The 26,036-nt window shown below is 36.7% G+C and overlaps 1 protein-coding gene across 3 annotated transcripts; it reads right to left on the reverse strand.

The window, feature by feature from the left end:
- Window positions 1-335: 335 nt before the first annotated feature.
- LOC136205654 (ATP-dependent zinc metalloprotease FTSH 8, mitochondrial-like) lies at window positions 336-15,697 on the reverse strand. 3 transcript variants are annotated; one of them, XR_010676050.1, is made up of 8 exons: window positions 15,425-15,697; window positions 15,056-15,323; window positions 9,714-9,832; window positions 8,576-9,049; window positions 7,522-8,289; window positions 4,674-4,901; window positions 1,462-1,988; window positions 336-780 (listed from the first exon to the last, which is right to left on the reverse strand). XR_010676050.1 is itself a non-coding variant. In XM_065996341.1 (7 exons), the coding sequence occupies exons 1-7, from the start codon at window positions 15,482-15,484 to the stop codon at window positions 1,515-1,517; spliced, it is 2,391 nt and encodes a 796-aa protein (XP_065852413.1). In that variant the 5' UTR covers window positions 15,485-15,697; the 3' UTR covers window positions 857-1,514. The 3 variants fall into 3 exon arrangements, 1 of the variants encoding a protein (XP_065852413.1); XR_010676051.1 differs by lacking the exons at window positions 15,056-15,323; window positions 15,425-15,697 and adding an exon at window positions 9,252-9,361 and having other exon boundaries at window positions 337-780; window positions 9,714-9,829; XM_065996341.1 differs by lacking the exon at window positions 336-780 and having other exon boundaries at window positions 857-1,988.
- Between the last annotated feature and the right edge of the window lie 10,339 nt (window positions 15,698-26,036).

Here is a 26,036-nt window from a genome sequence, read left to right on the forward strand (position 1 = left end):
GGTAAAATTGCTCCTGGCCCAAAACATTAGGGGTGTTTTTGCACCTTAACCCTTTTGTTTAATTTATGGATTATATGAATTATGGTGTAAAAAATCATTTTGAGAGCCTTGATGATTTATTAGTGTATGCAATTTTGTGCTTATCCCCGTTTTTTTCTCTGTAAACGCCAAAAAGAGGAGGAAATGAGACCTATCTAGTTCACCAATAATTGCTTAGAGAAGTATAGTATTACTATTATTATGAAGAGGAAAAAGAAAGTAACATTAAAAGAATTTTCTGATAGTAGTTGACGTGTACGGTGGCATTTTGTAAAGCAGCCGCAAAATATCGAATGAGTTATTTCATGGAATCATACCAATCCAAAATTCCTTTACACAATCATTATCCCAAAACGTACAAATTAAGACCTAATTGAATAAACACAAATAATTGGTGGCCAATTATTATATTTTTGCTTTCCAACCATTAACTTGGGAACTTATGCCCCTATGGGCTACACTTTTATGCATAAAAAGAAGCAACAGCTTGTCCACTCCCATTTCCAGGTACCCAACCCTTCAATTATTATACAAAATTCAATTAAGAAAAAGGAATTTCAAAATCTTGCATATTTCCATCCACATTAATTCATTGCTTCTAGAGGAAATGACCAAGCATCTTTATCATATTCATTAATGATCATTGCTTTTGATGAATTAATCTATCCGGTATCAGAAGATTGTAACATTTTTATTGGCTACAAGTGATTCCTGTCACTTTCATCCTTCCCATTTCATGATCTGTCCAAAAAAACAAAAAGAAAAAGAAAAAAATCTTTAAATTTTGAGGTTAAGAAGAGTTGTTGCAATTGTATTATGTAGAAAAGTAGAAGTGATCATCATCATCATAATAACAAAACCCTCTATCTCTACTCTACGCACACCACATAAGCAGAGTTGATATAAAATCACTTTGACAAATGCACAAACAGCCGAAATTGGCAATTTGTTTGGCCAACGCAATGTCACAATCACAGGTAACAAACTTACTTTTCAATAAATAATATACACAAACAAACAAAACAAATAAAAATAAAGCATATGGGCACACCGTGCATCCACTGCCTTTTCTAGAATCAAAATAGCAGCAACTTCCAAAACTTAGAATAACAGCCCCTACTGAAAGATGCTAGAATTTGAAAACAAAAAAATAAAAAATTATGTGCACTGCACCTGTCTGTACATCTAAATTACAGACATGAGCCAATGTCTGTCCATCACTGGCTTCTACTAAAAGCATTGTCATCTTCATATTGATAGGCTGGTTCATAATTAGATGCAGTGCCAAAATACTTTTGGCATGTGTCTCATATCAGGATGTCAATTTGGCAAGAAAGTTAAAGAAAAGCACAGCATTTGAAGATAATATTTGCAATTTCTTAAATTGTATAATTTCTTTGGTTAGCGTAAAGTGCAACTTACAAATTAACTTGGCAGAAATCTCATTTACACAACCGCAAAGCTTTTCGAGACAACTACGCAGGAACGACCTGAGGTTCCAAGTTCGATGGCCCATCTTCATCTATGGTCCCATCCTCATTCTTAGTTGCTTCTTTAGGCTCCTTGTCATCATCTTGAAACCCTTCCTTAAACCTATCGTAATTTGTCAGTTCAGCCGACTTGAATGGACGCTCACCTAGAACTCTAATTAAGTCTTCTTGATGAAGGACCTCCTTCTCAAGCAATAGTTCTGCAATCTTTGCCACTTGCTCTTTGTGTTCCTCTACTAATTTAATAGTATGTGCATATGCCTTGCCCACCCATTCTCTTACTTCCCCATCTATAATTGCACCTGTCATGCTGCTGTATGGCTTGGTCATCTCAGATTGAGGAAAGGAAAGAAGACCAACCTTGTCACTGAAACCATACACTGCCACCTGGGCATATGTCATCTTTGTGACTTTCTTCAAGTCATTCTTGGCTCCGGTTGAGATCTTCCCCAGCAAAACCTATTGAAATAAAATTGATTTTCACATTCATGCCATGGCAGAGAAGAGAAGAGAAATATGCGCATTTCCTCATAGCATAAACTTAGGACAATATGTACATGCAAGCAAGAAATTGAAGAGAGAATGTGTGCGAGTGCAAGAGAATTGGTTGAGGAAATGAATCCCTCACTAGGAATCACATTCAATTCGCTAAAATCAATGAGCATAAGTTACAGTAAATGAGCACACAAGCTTAAGCTTCTGCAGAACCACCATACGATCTATCAGAACAAATAACTAACCCAGAAAGTGATAAATGAGGCATTGCTGACTAACTACAAGGAAAATGCCATTATTTCAGGCCTCAATTAGAAAATTAACCATGTAGCATGAGAGTAGTGACGATTTACATTCAAATTTTGGCAAAATGGCCCTCAAATATTTTAGATGCTTCATTTGTTGCTCAATACAAATGGAAAAGCACACATGCTTCATTAGCATACACATTACACAGGCAATTTTAGCATTCTAGATCATTTGCTTCTGAGCAACTAGAAATGTCTACAAGATTAACCAACACTTTCAAATAATGGCAATTGTATTTTTCCAAATCTATGTTTAAGTTTACGTTGTGGGTTCCTTCGTCCTTCATTGTCACCTATGCTGTCCGGAAACGGAAAATGAAACGGTAACCGGGAATCGTTATTTCTAAGAAAAATTATCTAGGAAACAGTAATGGAAGCGGAAATGGAACAGGAACGGACACGAAACGCAGATGAAGAAGAGTTTCCGTGCAACACAGAATTGTGAAGAGAATATATCACCAAGAACAACCATAAAATGCTATTTTTTCAATATTCAGTAAAAATAACTTTCTATTTCAGCATTTCTGAAATTTTACATCTTTAATTACATTTTATTTATGTATTTCTGCAGTGAATCGTTAGTTTATCAGGTTTCAAGGATAAAGGGTGAATTTGGCCTTTTTAACCTGTCTTACAGTATCAGTTTGTTCCTAGAATGACCTTTGGGTATCGATTTAGTCCACAACTTAACATTTTTTGTCAAGTTAGTCCAAAAAATGACTACTCAAAATATTATATGTGGGTTATTTGAAAAGGAAAATTTCTACTCTATCCGACTAGTTCCGGGTTCAAGTCCTGGGCAACCCATTTCTCATAGTGATATTAGATGAAATCCTATATCAGATGCATATAAATAGACTAAGGCCCGACTATCCATATTGATATGAGGATGGCAGCTTTCTTGAGGCTGGTTTGACTGCTTTACTTGGGGCCCCTTTCCAGCCCCTGAGCGTTCGTGGTTGCCGGCACTAGGAAGCCCATTCTTATTCATGTAGTGTAGTCAAATCTGTGTAGTCAGGGTAGACTTTTCGAATTCCGGACCGTGCTGAAAGTTCCGTCAAGGTTGAATGTAGTGTAGTCAGGCGACCCTTGTTTAGTTAGTTTCGTTGGGGGGCTCATCCGCCTCTTTCTATATTGCATACTTTAACACCCCTTGATCTTACATCAATTTCTGATGCTAACCATAGTTATTAAAGGCGCGCTGGCACGCCTCTGGAGCCCAAAGGCGGGCGCGGTCAGTCAGGCGCAAGGCGCACGCCTCAGCTATCTTAGGGTAATTCAGGGTATTTTAGGGTTGAGGGTATTTTAGGGTTTTTTAAGTTCAGAAAATAAAAGAAAAGCATGGATAGACAAAGATCGACAGTTTTTACTCCACATATCGCAACAGTTAACTCATGCCTTAGTAGTTAACTAGAACTTAACTCATGCATTTTATGGTTTTATTGTTGTTATTTGACTATTTGTGATTATTTGTGACTAGTATTATGAATTTATGATATTATTTTGGGTGCGCCTCGAGTTGCTCGGGCGCGCGCCTTAAGTTGCGCCTTGCGTCAAGGCTCCAGGACCCCCCTTGCGCCTTAGTGCGCCTTGCGCCTTTAATAACTATGATGCTAACACATGTCATTTTGGACTAATTTGTTAAAAAATGCCAAGTCAAAGACCAAATTAATACCCAAAGTTCATTTTGATGCAAACTAACCCTGTGAACCAAATTAAAAAAACAAATCGACACTATCTCAGATTTCAGAATTCATAATTTTATATTAAAGGGATAGTTAAGCACGGATTATTTCTTATTCATCTTGTTAACATGTAAGTTTTTCATAAAAAAAATTAAAAGATTTGGCAGTAAATTGAAGTATCTCTATTGAGCTCATATCATTTCTAGGTTAACCAATATATTTACAATGTTATTTATAAATTTTCACTGAATTTGTATTTGTATTTTGATAGAAAACATACCGTTTATAACTTCTATACTGTAATATGAAAATGCTGTTATCCTATTGAAATAAGGAATATAACTCTTACTGATAAATAGTGAGCACTTTTTTAGATTACCCATTAATATATTCTTATTTGCTTTCAGATTAAAATACTAAAAGAATCAAATGCCTAAACTAAACTGTACTGAAAACCTTCAAGAAAAATATTGAAGGAAGACTTTAGTTACATAACAGTACCAAAGCTTAGCATTTGGAAAGAAACAAAATTTGGCAATCCTTTTGACATTTCGTAATACCTAAACCATATTAACCCTCGACTTCAGCGTAAGTTCCTAATTCAACAATCAATAAACTCATAGAAAGACACGAGAGAGGAAAGACAGGAGAGTTACCTGCTCAGCAGCTCGACCACCAAGTGTCATGCAAGTCATATCAAAGAGCTGCTCTTTGGTCTTCAAATAATTTTCATTGGGCACATATTGAGCAAATCCCAGAGTAGCTGTACCACGTGGAACAATTGATACTTTCAGCAATGGTTCTGCATGTTCCAAAAACCAACCAGCAATAGCATGACCAGATTCATGGTAAGCAACAGTCCTCCTTTCGAGCTTGCTAATGACCTATGCACATACATTGATATATATTTCCAACTTTCAGAAACCATAAAATATTTCGGTACCTTAGAACAGCAAGCATAGTAGTAAAAACTTAGATCCAAAATCAAATACAATATGAAAACATTGTTAGGTTAGACATTTAAAAATAACATGTTGACAGCTGATGTCTTTTGCTCCGTCATTCAAAGAAATAACCAAATTTGATTCATTTGCTTAATATAACAAGAGCATTGCATCATATATTGTAATGTATTACTATCATTCCAAAGGATAGACCCAATAAAATACTTTACCAATGAGAAACATACTATAGTACCCTTCCATATAGATAGATTATTTCAAAACTTATCTTGTATGTTATTTTTCCTTTTAAAAAATAAAAACTTCTACTGTGTTTATTATGTTAATTAAATGTTTTTATTTAAATTTAAATTAACTACTTTTAAACTAAAGACCTGCTTTCCTTTTTTTTACAGAATCTATTAATATACTTACAAGAACTAATACAACAACAACAAAGCCTTAGTCCCGAAATGATTCGGGATCAGCTAACATGAACTATCATATAAAACCGTGAAATCAAGTCGTGTCGGCGACACAAATTCTCTCCCTCCACTTTGTCCTATCCACTACCATATTTTCCTCAATCCCCAATAAACTCATATCACTCTCGATCACCCTCCTCCAAGTTTGCTTAGGTCTTCCCCTACCCCTCACCACTACATCCCTTTGCCACTCTTCAGTCCTCCTAACCGGCACATCAAGCGCTCTTCGTCTTACAAGGCCAAACCACCTTAGTCGGTTTTCCCTCATTTTATTCTCAATAGATGTAACCTCTACTTTTGTCCTAATTATTTCATTACTCACCCGATCCTTTCTTGTATGACCACACATCCATCTCCGCCACTGACATCTTATGAATGTGACAGTGTTTCACTACCCAACACTCCGTACCATATAGCAATGCTAGTCAGTAGAATTTTCCCTTCAATCTATATGTATGTCGGGGTCACAAAGGAAACCCGTAACACTCTTCCACTTCGCCCAACCAGATTTAATCCTATGAGCAACATCTCCATCTACTTCTCCATCCGTTGGATAATAGATCCTAAATACCGAAAGCAATCCGATGCCTGAACAACTCTCCCATCTAGGGTGATTGTCCCTGCCTCCCTACTATCGCCGCTAAACTTACACTCCAAATATTCTGTCTTACTTCGGCTCAACTTAAAGCCTCTAAATTCTAAAGTTTGTTTCCATAGTTCCAACTTCCTCTAGATTCTAAAGTTTGTCTCCATAGTTCCAACTTCCTCTCCACGCCTTCTTTCGTCTCATCAACCAACACAATATCATCTGCAAACAACATGGTGCACCATGGTATACCATCTTGAAGTGAACTCGTTAGTTCATCCATAACGATGGAAAAAAGAAATGGGCTTAGTGCAGAACCTTGATGTACTCCAATCGTAATAAGGAACTCTTCAGTGGTACGTACACTCGTGCATGCTCCCTCATACTTGTCCTTTATGATGTCAATATATTTCCGCGAAATGTCTTTCCTTGTTAAGGCCCACCAAAGTACTTCCCTTGGTACCTTATCATATGCCTTATCTGAAAAAAAAAATTAAATATGGTCTTAATATTTAAATTTTTCTTTTTTTATGGATAAATTTTGCTTTTCAAATAAAGTAATAAAACAATGCTATATAATTTTGGTAGATTGACTAACTACAAGTCAAGCAAAAAAAAAAATATCAAACAATAGCATCTTTATAATTATAATAAAGTCAATAAAATAAATATAATGAAAAACATTTCAAGTATAACTGAATAGTTAAAAGATTAGAAAAAGAAAAAGATAAGAACTTTAAAATTAATGAAAAAGAAAATCCTAATTAAAAGAAATTTTAATAATGATTGAAACCTTAAATGATAAAAAATAAAGAAAAAAAAAATGAAACTGATATAATATATTATCAGTGTTTCCGCTCTCCTATCTTCTTGAATACAAATAAATTCATTTATTTTCAAAAAAAAAAATCGTTTAGATGTCCAAATAAGAGAAAAGTAGATGACTAGAAAAAAATGATATGAAATTTGAAATAATAAAAAAAAAAAAAAAAAAATAAAAACTCATATGAAAAGCAAACAAAAATTCAAGAATTTAGAGAAAAAAAAAGAGAGAAAAATTAATGATAAATGTCTTCATATTATTTTCTTTAAAAACAACAAATTGATAAACATTTTGTCAAGTAGTTATATTAAATAATGAGAAAAATAATATCAATTATAAGTTTATTGAGATATTATAAAAATTAAGAGAATAATTAAAAAAAGATCAATATATCACCAAAGCATGGAATAGCTTCTTGAGTTTCACAAAGAATAGTTATTCCTTAAAATTAAAGATCAAGTATTACATGGAACAATTATTTTAAGGATAAAAGTTTGAACCAAACATAAGAAAGTTACTCCATATGGAATAATTATTCTACTCCTATGATCAGAATTACAGTGAACAACTGTAACAATTATCTGGGCTCGTGGAGTGAGAAAAGAGAAAGACAACATGCAGGAGTTGATACTAAATAGGAAAATGCAGTAACCAGGAGACAAGATGTACCTTATTTTTCTTTTCCAAGCCACCAATTACCCTGTCTACAGCTGCCTCAAAATGTTCCATTGTCACTTGTGCACATTCATTCCTAGCAGCAATTAAAGCACCTTCATTGCAAATATTTGCAATGTCAGCTCCAGCAAATCCTGGAGTAAGAGCAGCAAGTCGCTGAGAGTAATAAGGTGGATCTTTATCAAGTTTTAGTTTTTTCAGATATATCTGGAAAATCTGGTCACGTCCTTTGATGTCAGGCTTATCAATAGTAATTTGGCGATCAAATCTACCCGGTCTCAATAGAGCTTTATCTAAGATATCAGGCCTATTCGTTCCAGCAAGTACAACTACTCCAGAGGTGGTGCCAAATCCATCCATTTCAACAAGCAACTGATTGAGTGTACTTTCACGTTCACCTTTTCCGCCTGAATAAGCACCACGGCCCCTTGCTCGACCAATTGCATCTATTTCGTCAATAAATACAATACTAGGTGCACACTCTCTTGCTTCCTTAAATAAGCTTCTAACCCTGGATGGCCCAACTCCGACAAACATCTCCATGAAATCTGACCCAGAAATAGATAGAAAGGGCACACCAGATTCACCAGCAGTTGCCTTAGCAAGAAGTGTTTTCCCTGTGCCAGGAGGGCCTACAAGAAGCGCACCCTTTGGAATTTTTGCTCCCAACTCCTCATATTTCTTTGGATTCTTGAGAAAGTGAACAAACTCCATTATTTCCTGCTTTGCCTCATCACACCCAGCAACATCTTTAAAGAATACCTATACGATCAAATGTAGCATTAAAAAGCATAAATCAGACTGACCATGTTGCAACTTACAAAGATTGTTTTACATTAAAAGAAGAAAGAAAAAAAGAAAAAAAACACGAGAATTAACTATTCAAAGTAATAAAATATGCATGAAACAGATAAAACTAGTATTCACTTGTCTTTTGTAAACAAGTTAAAACGTAAACATGCATGAACAAACATATCAGAACATATTGTTCCTAAAAGCTTAATCAGCTCTCCAAGTGTAATGCAAGGAAAAATATTATGCAGCTAACCTTATCTTTGGCATTCTTATCCATTTTTGTAAAATGGGCCTTTCCCATGTTAAAGATTCCACGACCCCCACGTCTACCACCAAGGCGACTCTGAATTCTTCTCCCCATGAACCAAAGGGTTCCCAATAGTAAGGCAGTTGGAGCAAACCTCATTAACTCTTGAAACCAATTCACTTCATTCATGTAAGTTACAGGAATATAGTTATGGGGATCTGTCCCTAGTGCTACTTGTCCCTCCTCCAGCTTTTCCTCAAATGATTCAACACTTCCGATGTTAAAATAGTATCTGTACTCACTGGGCGTCCTTCTGGAAGGGGTGCCACTGGGTGGACTCTGAACAATATCATCACTGGCTTGACTTCCATTCTTTGGGGAAGTCCTCACATACACCTTTGCAACTGATTTGTTCGAAACAACAATGCGATCCACCAGGCCAGGTTCAAGTAGTTTGGTTTTGAACTCTTGGAAACTAATCTGAACAACATCAAAAACATAGACATGAATAAAAAAAGGCAATACAATATAATTTCAGCAGAATAATCAGAAAGCAAGCAGTCAGAATTTTTTTGGGGAAGATAGTAGGGAAACAAATCAGAAGACAATTAAAATGAAAAACCATCAAGAAGAAATCAAACGCTATCATCATCTAACAATAGTGCCATCATTATCCACTCACATGGTGTTTTCGGAATGAATTATGATATTTGAAGACTTCCAATACCTTCTCAAAAGATATCATGACCCTTATTTCCTTGCAATTTTCTTCTCACACAAAATGGCTTGTTTCTTTAAAATATGAAATAGACAATTTAGTGATTAATGGCACTACATAAAAAATGAGTCAACAATTCAGAATACCAAGTACAGCATATAACTTGAAACTCTGCAATTTGATAATTCAATAAATACAAAAAGAAGTTGGATGCAATCTAATTTAAAAGATTTCTAACTTCCGATTCTGAGGCCTAAAAGCAGTACAAAAAGCAATTAGAGAAGTATAGCCAAAAGAAGCCTATGATCTACAAAATACAGATTTCTGGCAACTGAAGTCATCAAGTCGAAAAGTTAAAGATTTCATCAAGATATATATCTATCAAAACATGAAAGCAGTTTGTATAAGTGCTGCAGAAGCTCTAACCTGCTGCCCATGAGGGCCAGAAAAAGCTGATGAAAACATTAAGGTCGCGAATATTACAGGAATAATTAAATTTTGCCACTGTTTTAAAGGGTTTTCAGAGTTTCCACCACCACTGCCACCTGAGTCCTTTGCAGAAAACACAAATATTTAATCAAAGGATCCCAAAATAACTCCTCACATGGTACTACAAAAAGTTAGATGAACAATGAGTAAAATATGGAAATAGACAATCCTGCATTAGAAACTGTAAAAGAGGGGAAAAAAGTTTAGCATACGACACGTGAAGAAAATAGTGAAATGCACCAAATTTTATGTTTTGTATTTGTTTCTTGTTTTCAATTATTATGTTATGTGTTAAAAATAAGCATTGCCGTTTTTGATTTGTTTGCTGCTCTTTAGTGTTTGTTTGTTAGCTAGCTGTTATGTGTCTGTTAGCAAGTTGTTAGAAGAGAGAGAAAGGGAAATGACGCAAGCGTACCCTGCTAGGTACAACGGTTATATTATCTGTAATTGCTAATTACTCATCATGAATGAAAATACAGAGTCTTCTTCCTTCTCTATCAGTTTCTTCTATTCTTTCTATTTTTCCCAGTAACATTTGGTATCAAAGCTTCCTTCCTCCCCTGTGGTTCTTACCCGCCATATCCAAAACTCACCATGACAGAAACTCGTTCTCAAGAACTAAAAAAAATGGAAGAAAGCATAAGAAATATGGTCAAGGGCATGTTTCTAGAAAACAACAAAAAACAAGAACAAACATTCACAGAGCTTATCACTAAGCAGCAGAGCACCATGTTGGACGAACTCAAGGGATTCATTTCCAATCTCAACTCCTCTGTTTTCCAATCTAAACCCAACGAGTCAGTGAATCTCAATGGCTCAAATTCAGAAAACCTACCATACCAGTTGGCTACGCGTTTCACTAAGGTTGAATTTTCTAAGTTTGATGGCACAGACCTAGAAGGTTGGCTATTCCGTTGTGAGCGTTTTTTTCAAATCGATCTCACACCATTAGACTCTCAAGTGAAGCTGGCTTCTCTGCATCTTACCAGGCGAGCACTGGAATGGCATCAATCATTCCTTAAGAACAGAGGTAGGATTGACGATCCACCATGGAAGGAGTATGTAACTGCAATCAAGGGCAGATTTAGGGAGAGAATATATGAAGACCCTATGGCTGACCTTAAACGGTTAACAAAGACTGGAGCTCTAATGGAATACATAGAAGCGTTCGATATATGTTCTCACAAGGTCTCCCTTTCAGAAGAGTATGTTCTCAGTTGTTTTTTGAGTGGACTCAAGGATGAGCTTGGCCTTCCCCTGTAGATGTTGGGTCCCAAATCGCTGCAACAAGCTTACGCTCTAGCCAGATTGCAGGATGCTTACCTAAATGCCTCAAAACCACCCAGAGCCATTACTAATAATAAACCCCTGGTAACATTTCCTTCTGTAGCCACCAACACCACAAACTTCAAACCCCCACTTCTTCCTACACCAAACACTCCAAAATTACTCACAAACTACACCAACACCTCTAACTCGAGATCTTCTACTTCCTCACAACCCACTAAAGTTTTTCCCCAACCTAAAGCCAGGAGACTAACAGATGCTGAGTTAGCAGACAAAAGGGCTAAGAATCTTTGTTTCTGGTGCGATGAAAAAGGAAAAATATATGCACATGATACTGGTTCAGGAATGCAATGAGGAGGGATTAGAAGGAGACCTGGAAGTGGCTGAAGAAGCCAATGACATACCAACCATATCTCTTTGTGCAATAGGAGGTCTTCAGGGGCAATCTCCTCAAACCATGAGGCTTGTTGGCAGCTTCAAGAAAAAAGGGCTCCACCTCGTGGATTCGGGTAGCACTCACAACTTTATTGACATGTCTGTGGCAAAAGGAATGGGATGTGTATTAAAAGCTGTTGATCCTATGAAAATTGTTGTGGCAAATGGTCAAACGATGGTTTGCAACTATGTGTGTGAACAATTCAACTGGGTAATGCAACACCAGCATTTTGAATCTGATTTTTTGGTCATGCCTTTAGGGGGATGTGAGATGGTTTTGGGTGTTCAATGGTTAGTCACTCTAGGGGATATAACCTGGAACTTCAATTCCCTAAATATGACATTTACACTCAATGATACTACCTACACTTTGCAGGGCCTTACTAATACATCAGTTAAGGTCATTTCTGAGAGCAACATGCTCAAACTCTTAAACCATGGACATCCAGCCTTCCTAGCCCATATCCAAAAGACCCACACACAACAGACTAACTCTAATGAATTCCCTATTGAACTACAACCTCTTCTTGATGAATACCATTTTCTCTTTAACAAAATTTCTTCCTTACCCCCTCAGAGATCACATGATCACCAAATACCCTTGGTTGAAGGTGCATCACCTGTCAATATTAGACCTTATAGGCGCTCACCCCTGCAAAAGGATGTCATAGAGAAAATGGTCCAAGAACTTCTGGATAGTGGAACCATCCAACACAGTGTAAGTCCCTATTCTTCACCAGTGGTGTTAGTGAAGAAGAAGGATAATACTTGGAGGATGTGCATAGATTATAGGGAGCTTAATTCTAAAACTATCAAAGACAGGTTTCCTATCCCTGTGATTGAGGAATTGTTGGATGAGCTTCACTCAGCAGTTTTCACAAAAATAGACCTTACCTCTGGTTACTATCAAATTAGGATGTGCCCAAAAGACATTCACAAGACTGCCTTTAGAACCCATGAAGGCCACTATGAATTTGTGCTCACATTCATCACCTTCGAGCTGTTTTTCAAAAATTACAGGAACACCACCTCTTGGCTAACAAAAGTAAATGCACCTTTGGGAGCAACTCAGTGGAATATTTGGGCCACGTTATTCAAGATGGAGCAGTTTCTACCGACCCAAAGAAGATTGCAGCAGTTTCTCAATGGCCTATACCTATTAATCTTAGGCAGCTTCGAGGATTCTTGGGTTTAGCCGGCTACTACAGGAGGTTCATAAGGAGGTATGGGGTAATCAGTCAGCCATTAACTGATTTACTTAAGAAAGATGGGTTCCATTGGGATGAACGAGCTACAGAAGCATTCGAGAAATTGAAATTGGCTCTCACATCAGCACCAGTTTTAGCTTTGCCTTCCCCTGAAAAACAATTTGTCATCGAGACAGACGCGTGTGAGGTGGGAATTGGGGCAGTACTTATGCAAGAGTCTCATCCTATTGCATACATCAGCAAGGCCTTGGCCATGAGGCATCAGACTTTTTCTGTTTATGAAAAAGAACTTTTGGCAGTAGTATATGTTGTGAAACGCTGGGATCATTACATCGAACACAGGAAGTTTTTAATTAAAACTGACCACAAGAGCTTGAAGTTCCTTCTAGAGCAAAGAATCATCACATCTCACCAACAAAAATACATTGCTAAACTCTTTGGATATGACTTCGAAATTAGTTACAAGAGGGGAAAGGAAAATGTGGCAGCCGATGCTTTGTCCAGACTTCCTGCAGCAGAGCTGGCAGCTTTGACAGTATCCACCCCAGTTGGGAGCTTGATGCCTGAGATTGAATCAAGTTGGTTGGAAGATCCACATTTACAGGAGATCATTAAAGAATTGCAGGAGGGAGACATCAAAGATGGACCTTATACTTGGCAAAATTCATTACTGCGAAGGAAAGGTAGACTTGTGGTGGGAAGCAATGCTGCTCTAAGGCATAAGTTGCTGCAATTGATGCATGATTCAGTTATGGGAGGTCATTCTGGGGTTCAAGCGACTTACAAACGGTTACAGTTACTCTTCTATTGGAAAGGTATGGAAAGGGATGTACGGAACTATATTAGGAACTGTGCCATTTGTCAAGTTTGCAAATATGAAACCACAAAAACACCTGGCTTACTACAACCTCTGCCAATTCCTGAAGGCATCTGGTCAGAAATCAGTATGGACTTTATTGAAGGGTTAGCCAAGTCCAATGGTAAGGAGGTCATCTTAGTAGTTGTGGATAGACTCAGCAAGTACGCCCACTTCATGAGCATAAGTCAACCATTGTGAGTGACACGGACCCTGTTTTTCTAAGCTCGTTTTGGTCTGAAATGTTCAAATTGCAGGGAGTGACCTTACTAAAATCAACAGCTTATCACCCACAGACTGATGGGCAGACTGAAGTGGTCAATAGATGTCTTGAAACCTACCTCAGGTGTATGACAAATGGGAATCCAAAGAAGTGGGAAGGGTGGCTCTCTCTGGCAGAATGGTGGTACAATACTAACTACCACACTTCTACTCAATTCACCCCATTTGAGATTGTGTACGGTACACCTCCACCGCTGCACATTCCTTATTTTCCAGGAGATTCCCCACTAGCCTCGGTGGATCAACTTTTTCAAGATAGGGAGATAGCATTTCAAGTGATGAAATATCAATTGAAAAGGGCGCAACATAGGATGAAGCAGCAAGTTGACGGTCACAGCTGATAGAGTTTTTAGCATTGGAGATCTGATATATGTTAAGCTGCAACCTTATAGGCAACAGAGTGTGGCACAACGTTCAAATCAAAAGCTTTCTCCTCTCTACTATGGACCGTATGTGGTGGACGATAGGATTAGGGCAGTCGCTTACAAGCTTAGGCTACCAGCAGGCTCCTCCATTCACCCTGTTTTTCATGTGTCACAATTGAAGAAGAAGGTTCATGATCAACAGGCTGTCTTCGCACAATTACCTACAATGGAGGATCAAATTCTAGTTCCTATAGCAATTTTAGACCGGTAGATGGCCAAACGAGGGAACCAAGCCGTCACTAAAATTCTGGTTCACTGGTCTGGGAAGAGTTTGGAAGAGGCTACTTGGGAGTTTGCATTCGACATCCAACAACGTTTTCCTGAGTTTAATTTAGAACCTTGAGGACAAGGTTTCTTAAGGGTAGTGGACTGTTATGTGTTAAAAATAAGCATTGCCGTTTTTTATTTGTTTGCTGCGTTTCAGTGTTTGTTTGTTAGCTAGCTGTTATGTGTCTGTTAGCAAGTTGTTAGAAGAGAGAGAAAGGGAAATGACGCAAGCGTACCCTGCTAGGTACAACCGTTATATTATCTGTAATTGCTAATTACTCATCATGAATGAAAATACAGAGTCTTCTTCCTTCTCCATCAGTTTCTTCTATTCTTTCTATTTTTCCCAGTAACATATTATTTCAAAACAAAATCCTGTTCAATGATCAATTAGATGAGAAGGGATTTTAATTTTAAATCTTTCTTTGGGTAGTAGTTCTGATAGTCTACATGAAGCAATAAATTTTATTTAAAAAAAAATCAGTATATAAAATGTAGAAATGGAAACCACACCAATACCTTGTTTAGATAAAACCTTCCTTTTCTTCTTTGGAGTTTGAGTCGAGAAGAATAGACGGCGCCTAGGGTTTGCAACGACAGAATTCGAATTCGACAAGTTTGTTTTTGATAGTAGCGGTTTCCCACCTCCAGCAGAAGTTAAATAGCCTCTCGAAAATCCTAATCCGCGATATATTCGTGCAATGCACGCATTTTCCAGTGAAGCTGATGGGAAAATCGGGTCCTCAACAAGCGCAGACCGCGCACTACAATTATTGGCGATTACATTCTACAACATGCATTTAATATATAAAGAAAAAAGGTCTTCATCAGCAACAACAGAAAAAAAAAAAAAAAAAGGCAGAAAAGCAGAAAGGCAAGAAGTTTTACTCTTCGGAGCTCAGAACGAGAAGAGCGAGAAACAGCGCGACCAATTCTTAAGAGAATCATTGTAGAAACAATAGTAACATGAATGAAATAAAATTATGCAGTCCCGATTATAAGTGAAACCCTAAATAAGAGATACAGGGAGTAAAGGCTTCTGTTTGGATGCCAAGAAAATGATGATGGAATCAAATATTTACAGGATTAAGGATTGCTATTACAGGAAAATGAAAATGGGGAAGAAATAAATACGCTTGAAAAATGATTTTTTTTTTCCGGTTTCTGATATATGCTATAAAATAAGGAAAATGAAAATGGGGAAGAAATAAATAAACATTCAATACAATAGAACATTCTTTCAAAAAAAAAATACAATAGAACATTCTTTTCAATTTTCAAGTATATTTATTATGCATTGAATTTTTTTAAATGGGAAAATATCATAAATCAGAACGAAAAAATTACTCTTTCCGATTCATAATAGAAGTCTTTGTAGAGAGTTTTTTTTATTCCACAATACATGACATTTTACTTAAATATATGTACATTAATTTATTTTTACCAAATATACCCCTATTTAAGTTGACTTTTTGCTTTGGAAATAGATAAAGTTAATAGTGGATGCAATTATTACAAGGGTAACAAAGTCTTTTATTTAAAATTAATTGCATTTCTTAATTAGTGTGCATTAACCTTAAAAGACTTCTATTATGGACCGGAGGGAGTACATCAGATAGGATCAAGTCACGATAAAACGCTGGAGCTTCTTCCCAAAAAATTAGACTAGCATTATTGCAAGCAGCCCGTGCTAGACTATGGGCAACCCGATTAGCTTGTCTAGGAATAAAATAAAACTGAGTTTAGTAACTCCAATTTGATCTGCTAACATTCTACAGTTAGCAACACTACCTCCCAAATCACTCAAGTCTTCCCTAGCAGAGTTGAAGGCATAGGTTTGACAATCTGTTTCCACCAGGGCTCCATAGATTCCGCTGTTCTTGAGCCATGATAAGGCTTCTTTCATGCAGAGTGCCTCCGCAACTGCTACAGCCGGTTGTCCTGGGATCTGATATGAAGCACAGACTGCAACTGAGCCCAGTTCATTACGACCAACAAATCCACATCCAATGGCGTTCAAGTCGAGGAACAAGGCTACATCTACATTGATTTTGAGGACAACAATAGGCGAACGGGTCCAGTGTTGGGCTCGGGTTTCAGCAGCAGCTCTTGGCGATTGCAGGCATGGCCGGCCCTGGGCCTAGGCCTGGGGTGCGCCGGCCTAGGGCCCAGGACTGGAGGGGGACCAAAAAAAAATTTACAGTTATAAATAAATACCTTATGTTTTAATTATAATAAATCAATTCAAATTGGTAGAATGGTATTACCTTATTCTTCAACTAAAGAGGACATGAGTTTGATTCTTACCTTTGTAACTTTTTTTTTAAATATATTTTTAGTATAAAAATGAGGGCATGAGTTGGATTCTCACCTTTGTAATCTTTTTTAATATATTTTTAATATATAAATCTATCTATTATATATATAAAATGTGGAAGGAAACAAACACTTGTCAAAATATAAGAGCATTTCTAATCGACATGGCATGATATAGAAAGTGAGAGCTGATGTATTATTTTAATAGATTTTTAGAATTAAAAAAATAAAAAAATCTCCAACAGAGATTACAGGCATCGGTTCAAATTTGATTTGGATTTTTAAATTATCTCAAAATTTCAGCCTATTGCTAATTATCATATACCATTGCAGTTTTGTGTTAGTTTAGGTTTTCTATTAAGCGAACCGTCTCATTTAGAATTCCCTTGACCGATAAAGATTGAACTGATCTTCCCAAAATTCAGTTGCAACTCTTAAAGAGATAAAGTTTCTAATGTCCATTTCTTTTAATGAATTATCTGCTAAGAAGTTGAAGGGGGGTTTGTTGCTGTTAAAGCATTTGCAGATGAAGTGTTTGTTATAACGCCCAATGTCGGCACCACTCACTTTCTTTCATCTGATCTAATTTTCTTTTCGTTTTGGAGTATAATAAACATTGAAATGTTAGCAATTTCTATACTAAATTGGTTCTCAGAAGCAACGCTTCCGACCATAAATTGGTTTCAGATTCTATACTCATTATTTTTCTTTATGGCCTTTTATTTTTCATAATCTACAGATTCAAAATGGAAATTTCTTAAAGAAACTTTTCAATTTCAAGGCATGTGTATCCTAGAATAAACTCACCATTATTATTTGTTATCATGTTAGTTTAGCTTGTGTATGGAGTTTTCTTTATCTGCCAGAGGTCCTTTTTTTCTTAATTAACTCAGAGAGACAAAACTCAAGAGAGAGAGAAAATTGTTGCTTAGTTCATCGGACTCTTCTCCTCTGAGAAGTTTTTATAGTACAATGGGAACGGATGAAAATCCTTTTCTTAAGAGTTTCATATTATCTACTTTCAGATGAGGCTAAATTTAAGTTACAAAATAGGTGTTAGCTAAAAATCTAGAAACTGAAAATATTCAAAAAAATTGTATCCTGCTTCAAGTTGATTTTAAATTCTCTTGGTTTAAAATTATATGTATATATCTTAAAACTTTGGTTGGATAAAATTATAAGTCGTTTTGCCTAGGATGAAAATTGAAAGCATACTATTCCGTTACTTCTCGGTTTGTATGTCATCTATGCTTTAATTGATGTCTTTGTAAGTCGGTGGCAAATGATAAGAACTCATATTAATTTATTTTTCTGGTTTTTCACGATTTAGAAAAAACTCTTACGAGTCCTAAAAATAATTCTAAAATAGAGATATGCAACCAACTCTATTATTTTCTTCATCTAAAATCTATATGTAAGATTTATAGCAGATGAAGATCTAAAGAAAGCAAGATTGAAAAGAAGCACTGCTATGATTGGGTAATCAAGCAGGAGAATTGTATTGATAGAAATCAGAATGAACTGGTTATCAAAACAAAGTAATCTAAGAGAATACAATATAATCTGATACCTGTACAATGAACTAATTCTATCTTTTATATTGCTAATCTAACTAACTGAAACTGACTCTGTTAACTAACACAAACTGACTCTGTTAACTAACAGTTAACAATGTTAACAGCACTTGACAGCTAATAGAAGAATAAGGGATATTAGTTTGATAATTCTTTACATTCCCTCCTCAAATTAATATCCACAATTCCCAGTTGAGACAAAAAATTATTCAATTGAGGACCTGTCATGATCTTAGTGAAAATATCTGCTAACTGGTGTGTTGTAGATATATGTGGTATAGCAATGAACCCCTCTTCTACATAATCTCTGATAAAGTGAACATCCACATCAAAGTGCTTCGTCCTATCATGATCTATAGGATTAGCAGCTATAGCAATTGCTGAAGTGTTATCACAATGTAGAGGTATAGGCAGCTGTACTTGAATCCTGAACTCCTTAAGTAGAAAATTAATCCACTTAACTTCACAAGCAGTAATGGCTAAGCTTCTGTATTCAGCTTCTGCAGATGACCTACTAACTACTGACTGTTTCTTACTCTTCCAAGAAACCATGGATTCGCCAATAAAGATGCAATACCCTGTAACAGACCTCCTAGATCCTTTGCATACAGCCCAATCTGAGTCACAATAAGCTTTCAACTTCATCTCGGATTGTTTTGGATAGAATATACCTCTATTCTGTGTCCCCTTCAAGTATCTGAGAATATGTAATGCTGCATCCATATGATGTTGGAAAGGCTTGGACATGTATTGACTAAGCTGTTGTGTAGGAAAACTTATATCAGGCCTTGTAAAGCCAAGATATAATAATCTCCCTATCAGTCTTCTGTATGAATCGGGACTATTCAGTGGAGTTGGAGCTGCTGCATCTGTATCTGCCATATTTGCATCCTTAAGTAGATCCCTTGTATACTTTCCTTGTGAGATAACCATGCCTTCTTCTGATCTGGCTACTTCAATGCCTAAGAAGAACTTAACATACCCCAGATCCTTGATAGTGAATTGTTGATCCAAAAATTGCTTGACTGCAATGATTTCACCCTCCTGATTTCCAGTGATTAGTAAGTCATCTACATATAGAACAATGACTGTGTAACTCTCTGTACGCTCTTTAGTATACAAGCAATGGTCATGTTTAGATCTATTGAAACCAAAGAGGAGTAGTTTAGAAGCCATCTCTTTGTTCCATTGTCGGCCTGCCTGCTTAAGTCCATAGAGAGACTTTTGCAGTTTACAAACTTGATCTTTGCCTGCCTTTTTATAACCTAGTGGAGGAAGCATATATAGGTCTTCATCAATATAACCGTGCAGATAGGCATTGTTAATATCAATTTGGTGTATTGGCCATCCATATGATGCTGCTATGGCTAGAAAAACTCTGACTGAGACAACCTTTGCAACTGGTGAATAACTGTCAGTGTAGTCAATCCCATAAACTTGATTGTAACCTTTGGCTACAAGTCTAGCTTTGAACCTATCAATAGAACCATCTGCTTTCCTCTTGATCTTAAACACCCATCCAGAAGGTATAGCTTTCTTTCCCTCTGGTAGAGATGTTAAAATCCAGGTTTGATTTTCTTCTAGTGCATTGATCTCTTGATTCATTGGTGCTATCCATCTGTCATCTTTGGAAGCTTCTGTATAGTTCTTTGGCTCCTTGCTCTCATCTAGGTGAGCTAGAAAAGCTTGATGAGAAGGTTGGAATTCTGGTACAATACAGATTTCTGTGGAAGAAGTAAAGACTTGTTGAACAGCCTGCACAGATGTTACAAAGTCACTCAACCATGCTGGTTTCTGTACTTTCCTGCGAGTACTTGATAATAGAGGAGCAGATAACAGGTCTGAATTAGGAATATCAGATCCTGATGTGGAGGAAAATAATTCCTCTGCATTGGTGTCAGCAGAAGAACTAGGGACCTGCATCTGTATCTCAGTAGACTGCATAACATCTTGATCATTAGACTTGTAAGGAAAAGAATTCTCATGAAAAGACACCTCTCTTGTAACATGAAAAACTTTTGTATTGTAATCCATAACAACATAGCCTTTTTGACCAGTCGTATATCCTAGAAAGATAGCTTTGAAAGCTCTGGCTGCTAACTTATCCTTCTTAGATTGCAAATTAGTTGCATAGCAAAGACAACCAAAGACTTTAAGATGGTCATAGTCTGGTTTTCTTTTATGGAGCAGTTCAAATGGAGATTTCCATTTCAACCGTTCTACTGGTAAAAGATTGATAATATGAGTTGCAGTCATTATAGCTTCTCCCCAGAAATCATTAGATAAACCAGATTGGAAAAGTAGAGACCTTGTTACCTCTAATAAGTGTCTGTGCTTCCTCTCTATAACCCCATTTTGTTGTGGGGTATAGGCACAAGCTTTTTGATGCAGAATGCCCATGTTTTGTAACATATGTTGGCATTCTTTGCTGGTAAATTCAGCTCCATTATCACTCTTGAGAATTTTCACTTTAGTGTCAAACTGATTGTGTATCAGTATAAGGAACTGATGTAAAGATGAACAGGCTTCAGCTTTGTTTTTTAGTAGAATAACCCATAGAGCCCTGGAGTAATCATCTACTAATTTCAGAAGATATCTAGAGCCGTTGCTGCTTAGCTCATGATAAGGACCCCAGATGTCAACATGAAGTATGTCAAAAATCTTCTTCGTAACAGTTTGGATGATAGGGAAAGCTGATCTATGCTGCTTTGCTAAAGGGAAAATCTCACAGCATGATGACAAACAGTCTACACCTTTCAGTCTGTCTACATGCTTTAATTTCTTCCAAGACACATGACCAAGTCTGTAATGCCACACCAGACTGTCATCAATTGACCCTGTAGTACAAGTATGTAAGGCTATTTGTTTTGTTTTTGTGTATTTCTGTAACGTGGATCCCTGAAATGAGGTTTTATTCAATATATACAGCCCATTTTGTAAGAAACCCACTGCCAGAACTTCTTTAGTCTTCTGGTCCTGCAGAACACATGTATCAGGGTTAAAGATAACTTCTATCTCGGCTTCTCTTAGCAACTGACCCACTGATAATAGATTGTACTTAAAAGTAGGGATATGAAGCACATTCATCAATTTGAATCTTGCAATAAAATGCACCATGCCAGTATGAACAATTTGTTTAGCAGTCCCGTCAGGTAGAAAAACTGAATTAGATCCCTTAACCACATGTATCTCCATAAAATTAGAAAGATTTTTGCTCATATGGGATGTTGCCCCTGAGTCTATAATCCATGATTCAATGTGATCAGGATATTGGAAAGCATTAAGGGAATAAATGGTACCTGCAAAACCTGTAGCACACAGGTTTGCCATCTCCTTGTTCTTGAGATTCATGAACTTGTGAAACTCTTTCTGAAACATTTGAGAGAATGCTTCAGCACTATTATCTGTGTTTTCATCACCACTGTCTCCTTTTTGTGAAAAATTAGCCAAATGAGCCTGCTGTGTGCCTTGTTTCTTGCCATTTGCATTCTTCTTTTTGGTTTTAAACCAATATGGGTACCCCTTTATCTTGAAACAAGACTCCTTCAAATGCCCTGTCTTACTACAGTGACTGCATACCATTTCATCCTTGCTTTTGCTTTCTTCACCTTCAGCCTTGTTATATGGCCCAGAGACATGAGTAGCAATCTCTATCTTGTCCATAGCCATGCTAACATTCTGCTTTTGCCTTTCCATTTTCTGTATCATAGCATATGCTTTATTCACAGATGGAAGAGGATCCTGCATCAATATTGAATCTCTAACTGCATCATACATCTCATTAACCCATCAAGAACTGCATCAAATGATCTGCTTCTTGCATTTCCACAAAATTCTTCATTGAAGAACCACATTCACACAGCATTATGGGATTTAGCTCTGCCAAATCTTCCCACAATTTCTTCATTCTTGTATAGTAACTGCTCACAGACATCTTCCCTTGAACTAAAGAAGTCAATTCCTTCTTTACTTGATAAATCAATGGCCCATTTGACTCACCATAGCATTGTTCAATCACAATCCACAATTCTCGAGCAGATGTAACATACATGAAGAACTCCTTCAATTCTTTTGAGATTGAGTTCAATAGCCAAGCATGTACCATGCTATCACATTTCTTCCACTTTTTGTACATGGAAGATCCCATTACAGGCTTTAGATCATCCCTGAGGATAAAATCAAGTTTATCTTTGGCAGATAAACTGATCTTTATTGCCTTTTTCCAAGAAAGAAAGTTCTGTGGAGTTAGTGGAACACTCACCAAAGCAAGCCCTGGATGATCAGAACTCTGAAGCATCATAAGAGATTCCATTTCATCATCTTCTTGTTCTTCAATCGAGATCGATTTCGATTTCTCCCCATTCTTCTTGCTCGGTTTCCCTCCTGAATCTGAAACTTTCTTCTTCTGTTCTCTGTTTTTGTTTCGATTCCCCAGTAATGGTGAAATTTCCAAATCGGAATTGACATTTTCTTCATCCTCTAAATCATCTTCAACAACATATCTCCTGTTTCGAAGCTTCTTGGTTCTTGCCATTGTTAATTGTGCGGAATTGAATCTTTACTTCTCTGATACCATCTAAAGAAAGCAAGATTGAAAAGAAGCACTGCTATGATTGGGTAATTAAGCAGGAGAATTGTATTGATAGAAATCAGAATGAACTGGTTATCAAAACAAAGTAATCTAAGAGAATACAATATAATCCGATACCTGTACAATGAACTAATTCTATCTTTTATATTGCTAATCTAACTAACTGAAACTGACTCTGTTAACTAACACAAACTGACTCTGTTAACTAACAGTTAACAATGTTAACAGCACTTGACAGCTAATAGAAGAATAAGGGATATTAGTTTGATAATTCTTTACAGAAGATGCAAACAATTTAAGCAAATAGAGAAAAAATCCTCTAATCATATAAAATAATTGTAAAATGGATTATTCATAAATTCTTGTTTTTGCTCATTGTCAATCTGAGAGAAATTCATTTTGCAAATTAAAATTTTAGAATAGGACTCCATTAATGTTGGCCACAATGTGGCTAGCAATGTGTTTTCTATCAAGTAGAATTCTTATTTTTTCATTTTGTTTGATTGGTTGACTAATTTTGTGTTGAAGGTGTTTGCTAGGTTCTCTGATCAATTTGTATTTGCATACTGAAATGGGAGACAAATGCTTTGAATTTTAGCTTTTCCTACATTGAATTATGTTATGAAACCGCGGTGGAGGAGGAGGCTAAACCTTTAAAAACTCCGGCTTCTTCCGGTTCTGTTTGATTCTTATCCCGATGATGTTTGAATGTTCATCTTTTTAGTTTGTTATGAGATTAATTAATGAGCATGACAATTTGATTTAATTATTCTTTGAGGCTCTGGCCCTCCAACGAAGAGAAAGGTGGTAGAACAAGCGGAATCGTGGTCTATAAAATTAGGAATAGGGATTAGTGTCGGATATAGCATCTCCGTGATTAAAGATTAGAAGCGTCATTTAACGGTGTTGCAGCTGGATGAGTTACAAAGACTTTATATACAAGTACATATTATCTGGACTTTGTGTTCCTTCTTTTGGTGTAAAGTCAGTTAAATTGAATTAATATCTCTTATCTTACCAAAAATGAATAAAGAAATGTAAGAACAACTAATACATTTTATGATTAAATAGGATTGAAGAATGCTCTAAATTTTGGCTTTTAATTTAATTTTTCAAATTATAATTGGATTATTTTGACATTTTAATTTCATAAAGCAATTATTATTTTTAAAGTTGGATTATCTTATGTAGTTAAGTTAATTTTTTCAAATTAAAATTGTTGTAGATGAGGATAAGAAATTATTTTATTGTTTTAATTTCAAATCACTAGATGATATAAAGATAGTTTTTTTGTCCATTTTATAAACATATACGAAGGCATGTGTTTATTTGTTTTCCAAACATAAATTATTATTTTTAAATGTTGGATTATCATGACTAAATTTAATTTTTAAATTATAATTGGGGTTGATGTGGATAAAAATAGGTTTTCTATTTATGTCAAATATCAAATCTATATCTATATATAATATAAAACAGTAACGATGGAGCTGAGGTGTCGACTCCTCGATTTTTGTTGATTAAAATAATATTGATTAATTATCATTAAATTTTTTCAATTTTTTTATATAATGTGATAAGCCCATAAAATATCTAATCCAATTTTTATTGCGTGAATCAAAATTTTAATGTGATAAGTCCACAAAAAATAATGTGATATTTTTTTTTGAATGAAGGTTGGGATGCGAAGGCAGACCGGGTATCCCAACTAAGTTGGCACCCCCAGCACAGCCATCAACCCTATTATTAATAAAAAAAGAAAAAAGTACAGAGGGAAGAAGAAGAAAAAAAAAAAAAAAAAGAAAGCGAAAGATTACAGAAATCGAATATGAGCTAGATTACATAAATCGTCAAACACTAATGCCTGACAGAAATGAGGTGCCGAATGCCACCAGCAAGGAGAAGTTGCCGATTGCCCATGGCTAGCAAGCCGATCCGCTGTCTGATTCCCTTCCCTAAAGATATGTGTGGCTCGCCAAGTCATTGCCGAAAGCTGAGTTAGACAGGATTGCCATTCCCTTCTGATTCTCCATGGAACATCAGTTTGATTATTATTTAACAAGTGCGCAGCATAAGCCGAATCAGATTCAATCCAAATGCTCCACCGATTTCTCTCCCACACAGCTTTGACGGCAAATGCAATTGATTTGAGTTCAGCGATGTGAGCGGACGAATTCTGAATAGGAAAAGCAAAACATCCAACCACAAAACTCCGTGAATTGCGAAAAACCCACCTGCCCCGGCATTACCTGTGGAACTCGATGCTCCATCCGTGTTTACTTTCAGCCAATTAACCGGAGGCACTATCCAACGCACAACAACGAAGTCGGGATCAGGAGGCGGACGTGCAGCAGCAGCAGCAGTGGCGCAACCCTCACTGATAAATTGCATCAGTCTGTATTTGAGAATTTGGATTGAAGGGAGTTCATTGTCAAAAATAGCACGGTTTCGTATATGCTAGATGAACCAAGTGCAGGTGACTACTGCGAATATCCATCTTTTTCTCCTACTGCGCCTAATCCATAATGCACGAATCATGGAGAAAAAATCAGCAAAGCATGAATTAAATTTACAGCTAATATCAAATATATTGAAAATCAAGTTCCAAAGCTCCTTGGCTACAACGGAGGTCACAAAAAGGTGAGAGGTAGTTTCCTCTTTGGCTTTGCATAGTTCACATCTTTGAGCCAAGGAGAAGCCATCAGTTTGCAACATGGATTGAAGGGCGAGTTTGCCGTGCAGCAGCTTCCAGCAAGTGGCGGCAAAAAATAATGTGATATTATCATGGAATATTTTCAGTTTTTTATACAGTGTGAAGTTCATAAAAAAAAAGGGCGGCCCGGTCGCATTACGCGTCCCCGCTGAGCGAGGGTCCGGGGAGGGGTCCCACCACAAGGGTGTATTGGGGGCAAGCCTTCCCTTGCCAATTTAATTGGCAAGAGGCCGCTCCTAAGACTCGAACCCGTGACCTCCGGTCACACGGCAACAACGTTTTACCGTTGCGCCAAGGCTCGCCCTC

The sequence above is a fragment of the Euphorbia lathyris genome, chromosome 9 (assembly GCF_963576675.1).
Source record: "Euphorbia lathyris chromosome 9, ddEupLath1.1, whole genome shotgun sequence".
Taxonomy (NCBI): domain Eukaryota; kingdom Viridiplantae; phylum Streptophyta; class Magnoliopsida; order Malpighiales; family Euphorbiaceae; genus Euphorbia; species Euphorbia lathyris.

Bases quoted from the DNA above. Each gene is read 5' to 3' on its own strand.
- LOC136205654 (XM_065996341.1), bottom strand. From the start codon at position 15,484: ATGATTCTCTTAAGAATTGGTCGCGCTGTTTCTCGCTCTTCTCGTTCT. The intron at 4,902-7,521 runs GTACATCTTGTC...GTATGTGCATAG, and splicing joins GCTTGGAAAAGAAAAATAAG to GTCATTAGCAAGCTCGAAAG. The intron at 1,989-4,673 runs GTAACTCTCCTG...TTATTTCAATAG, and splicing joins GTGGTCGAGCTGCTGAGCAG to GTTTTGCTGGGGAAGATCTC.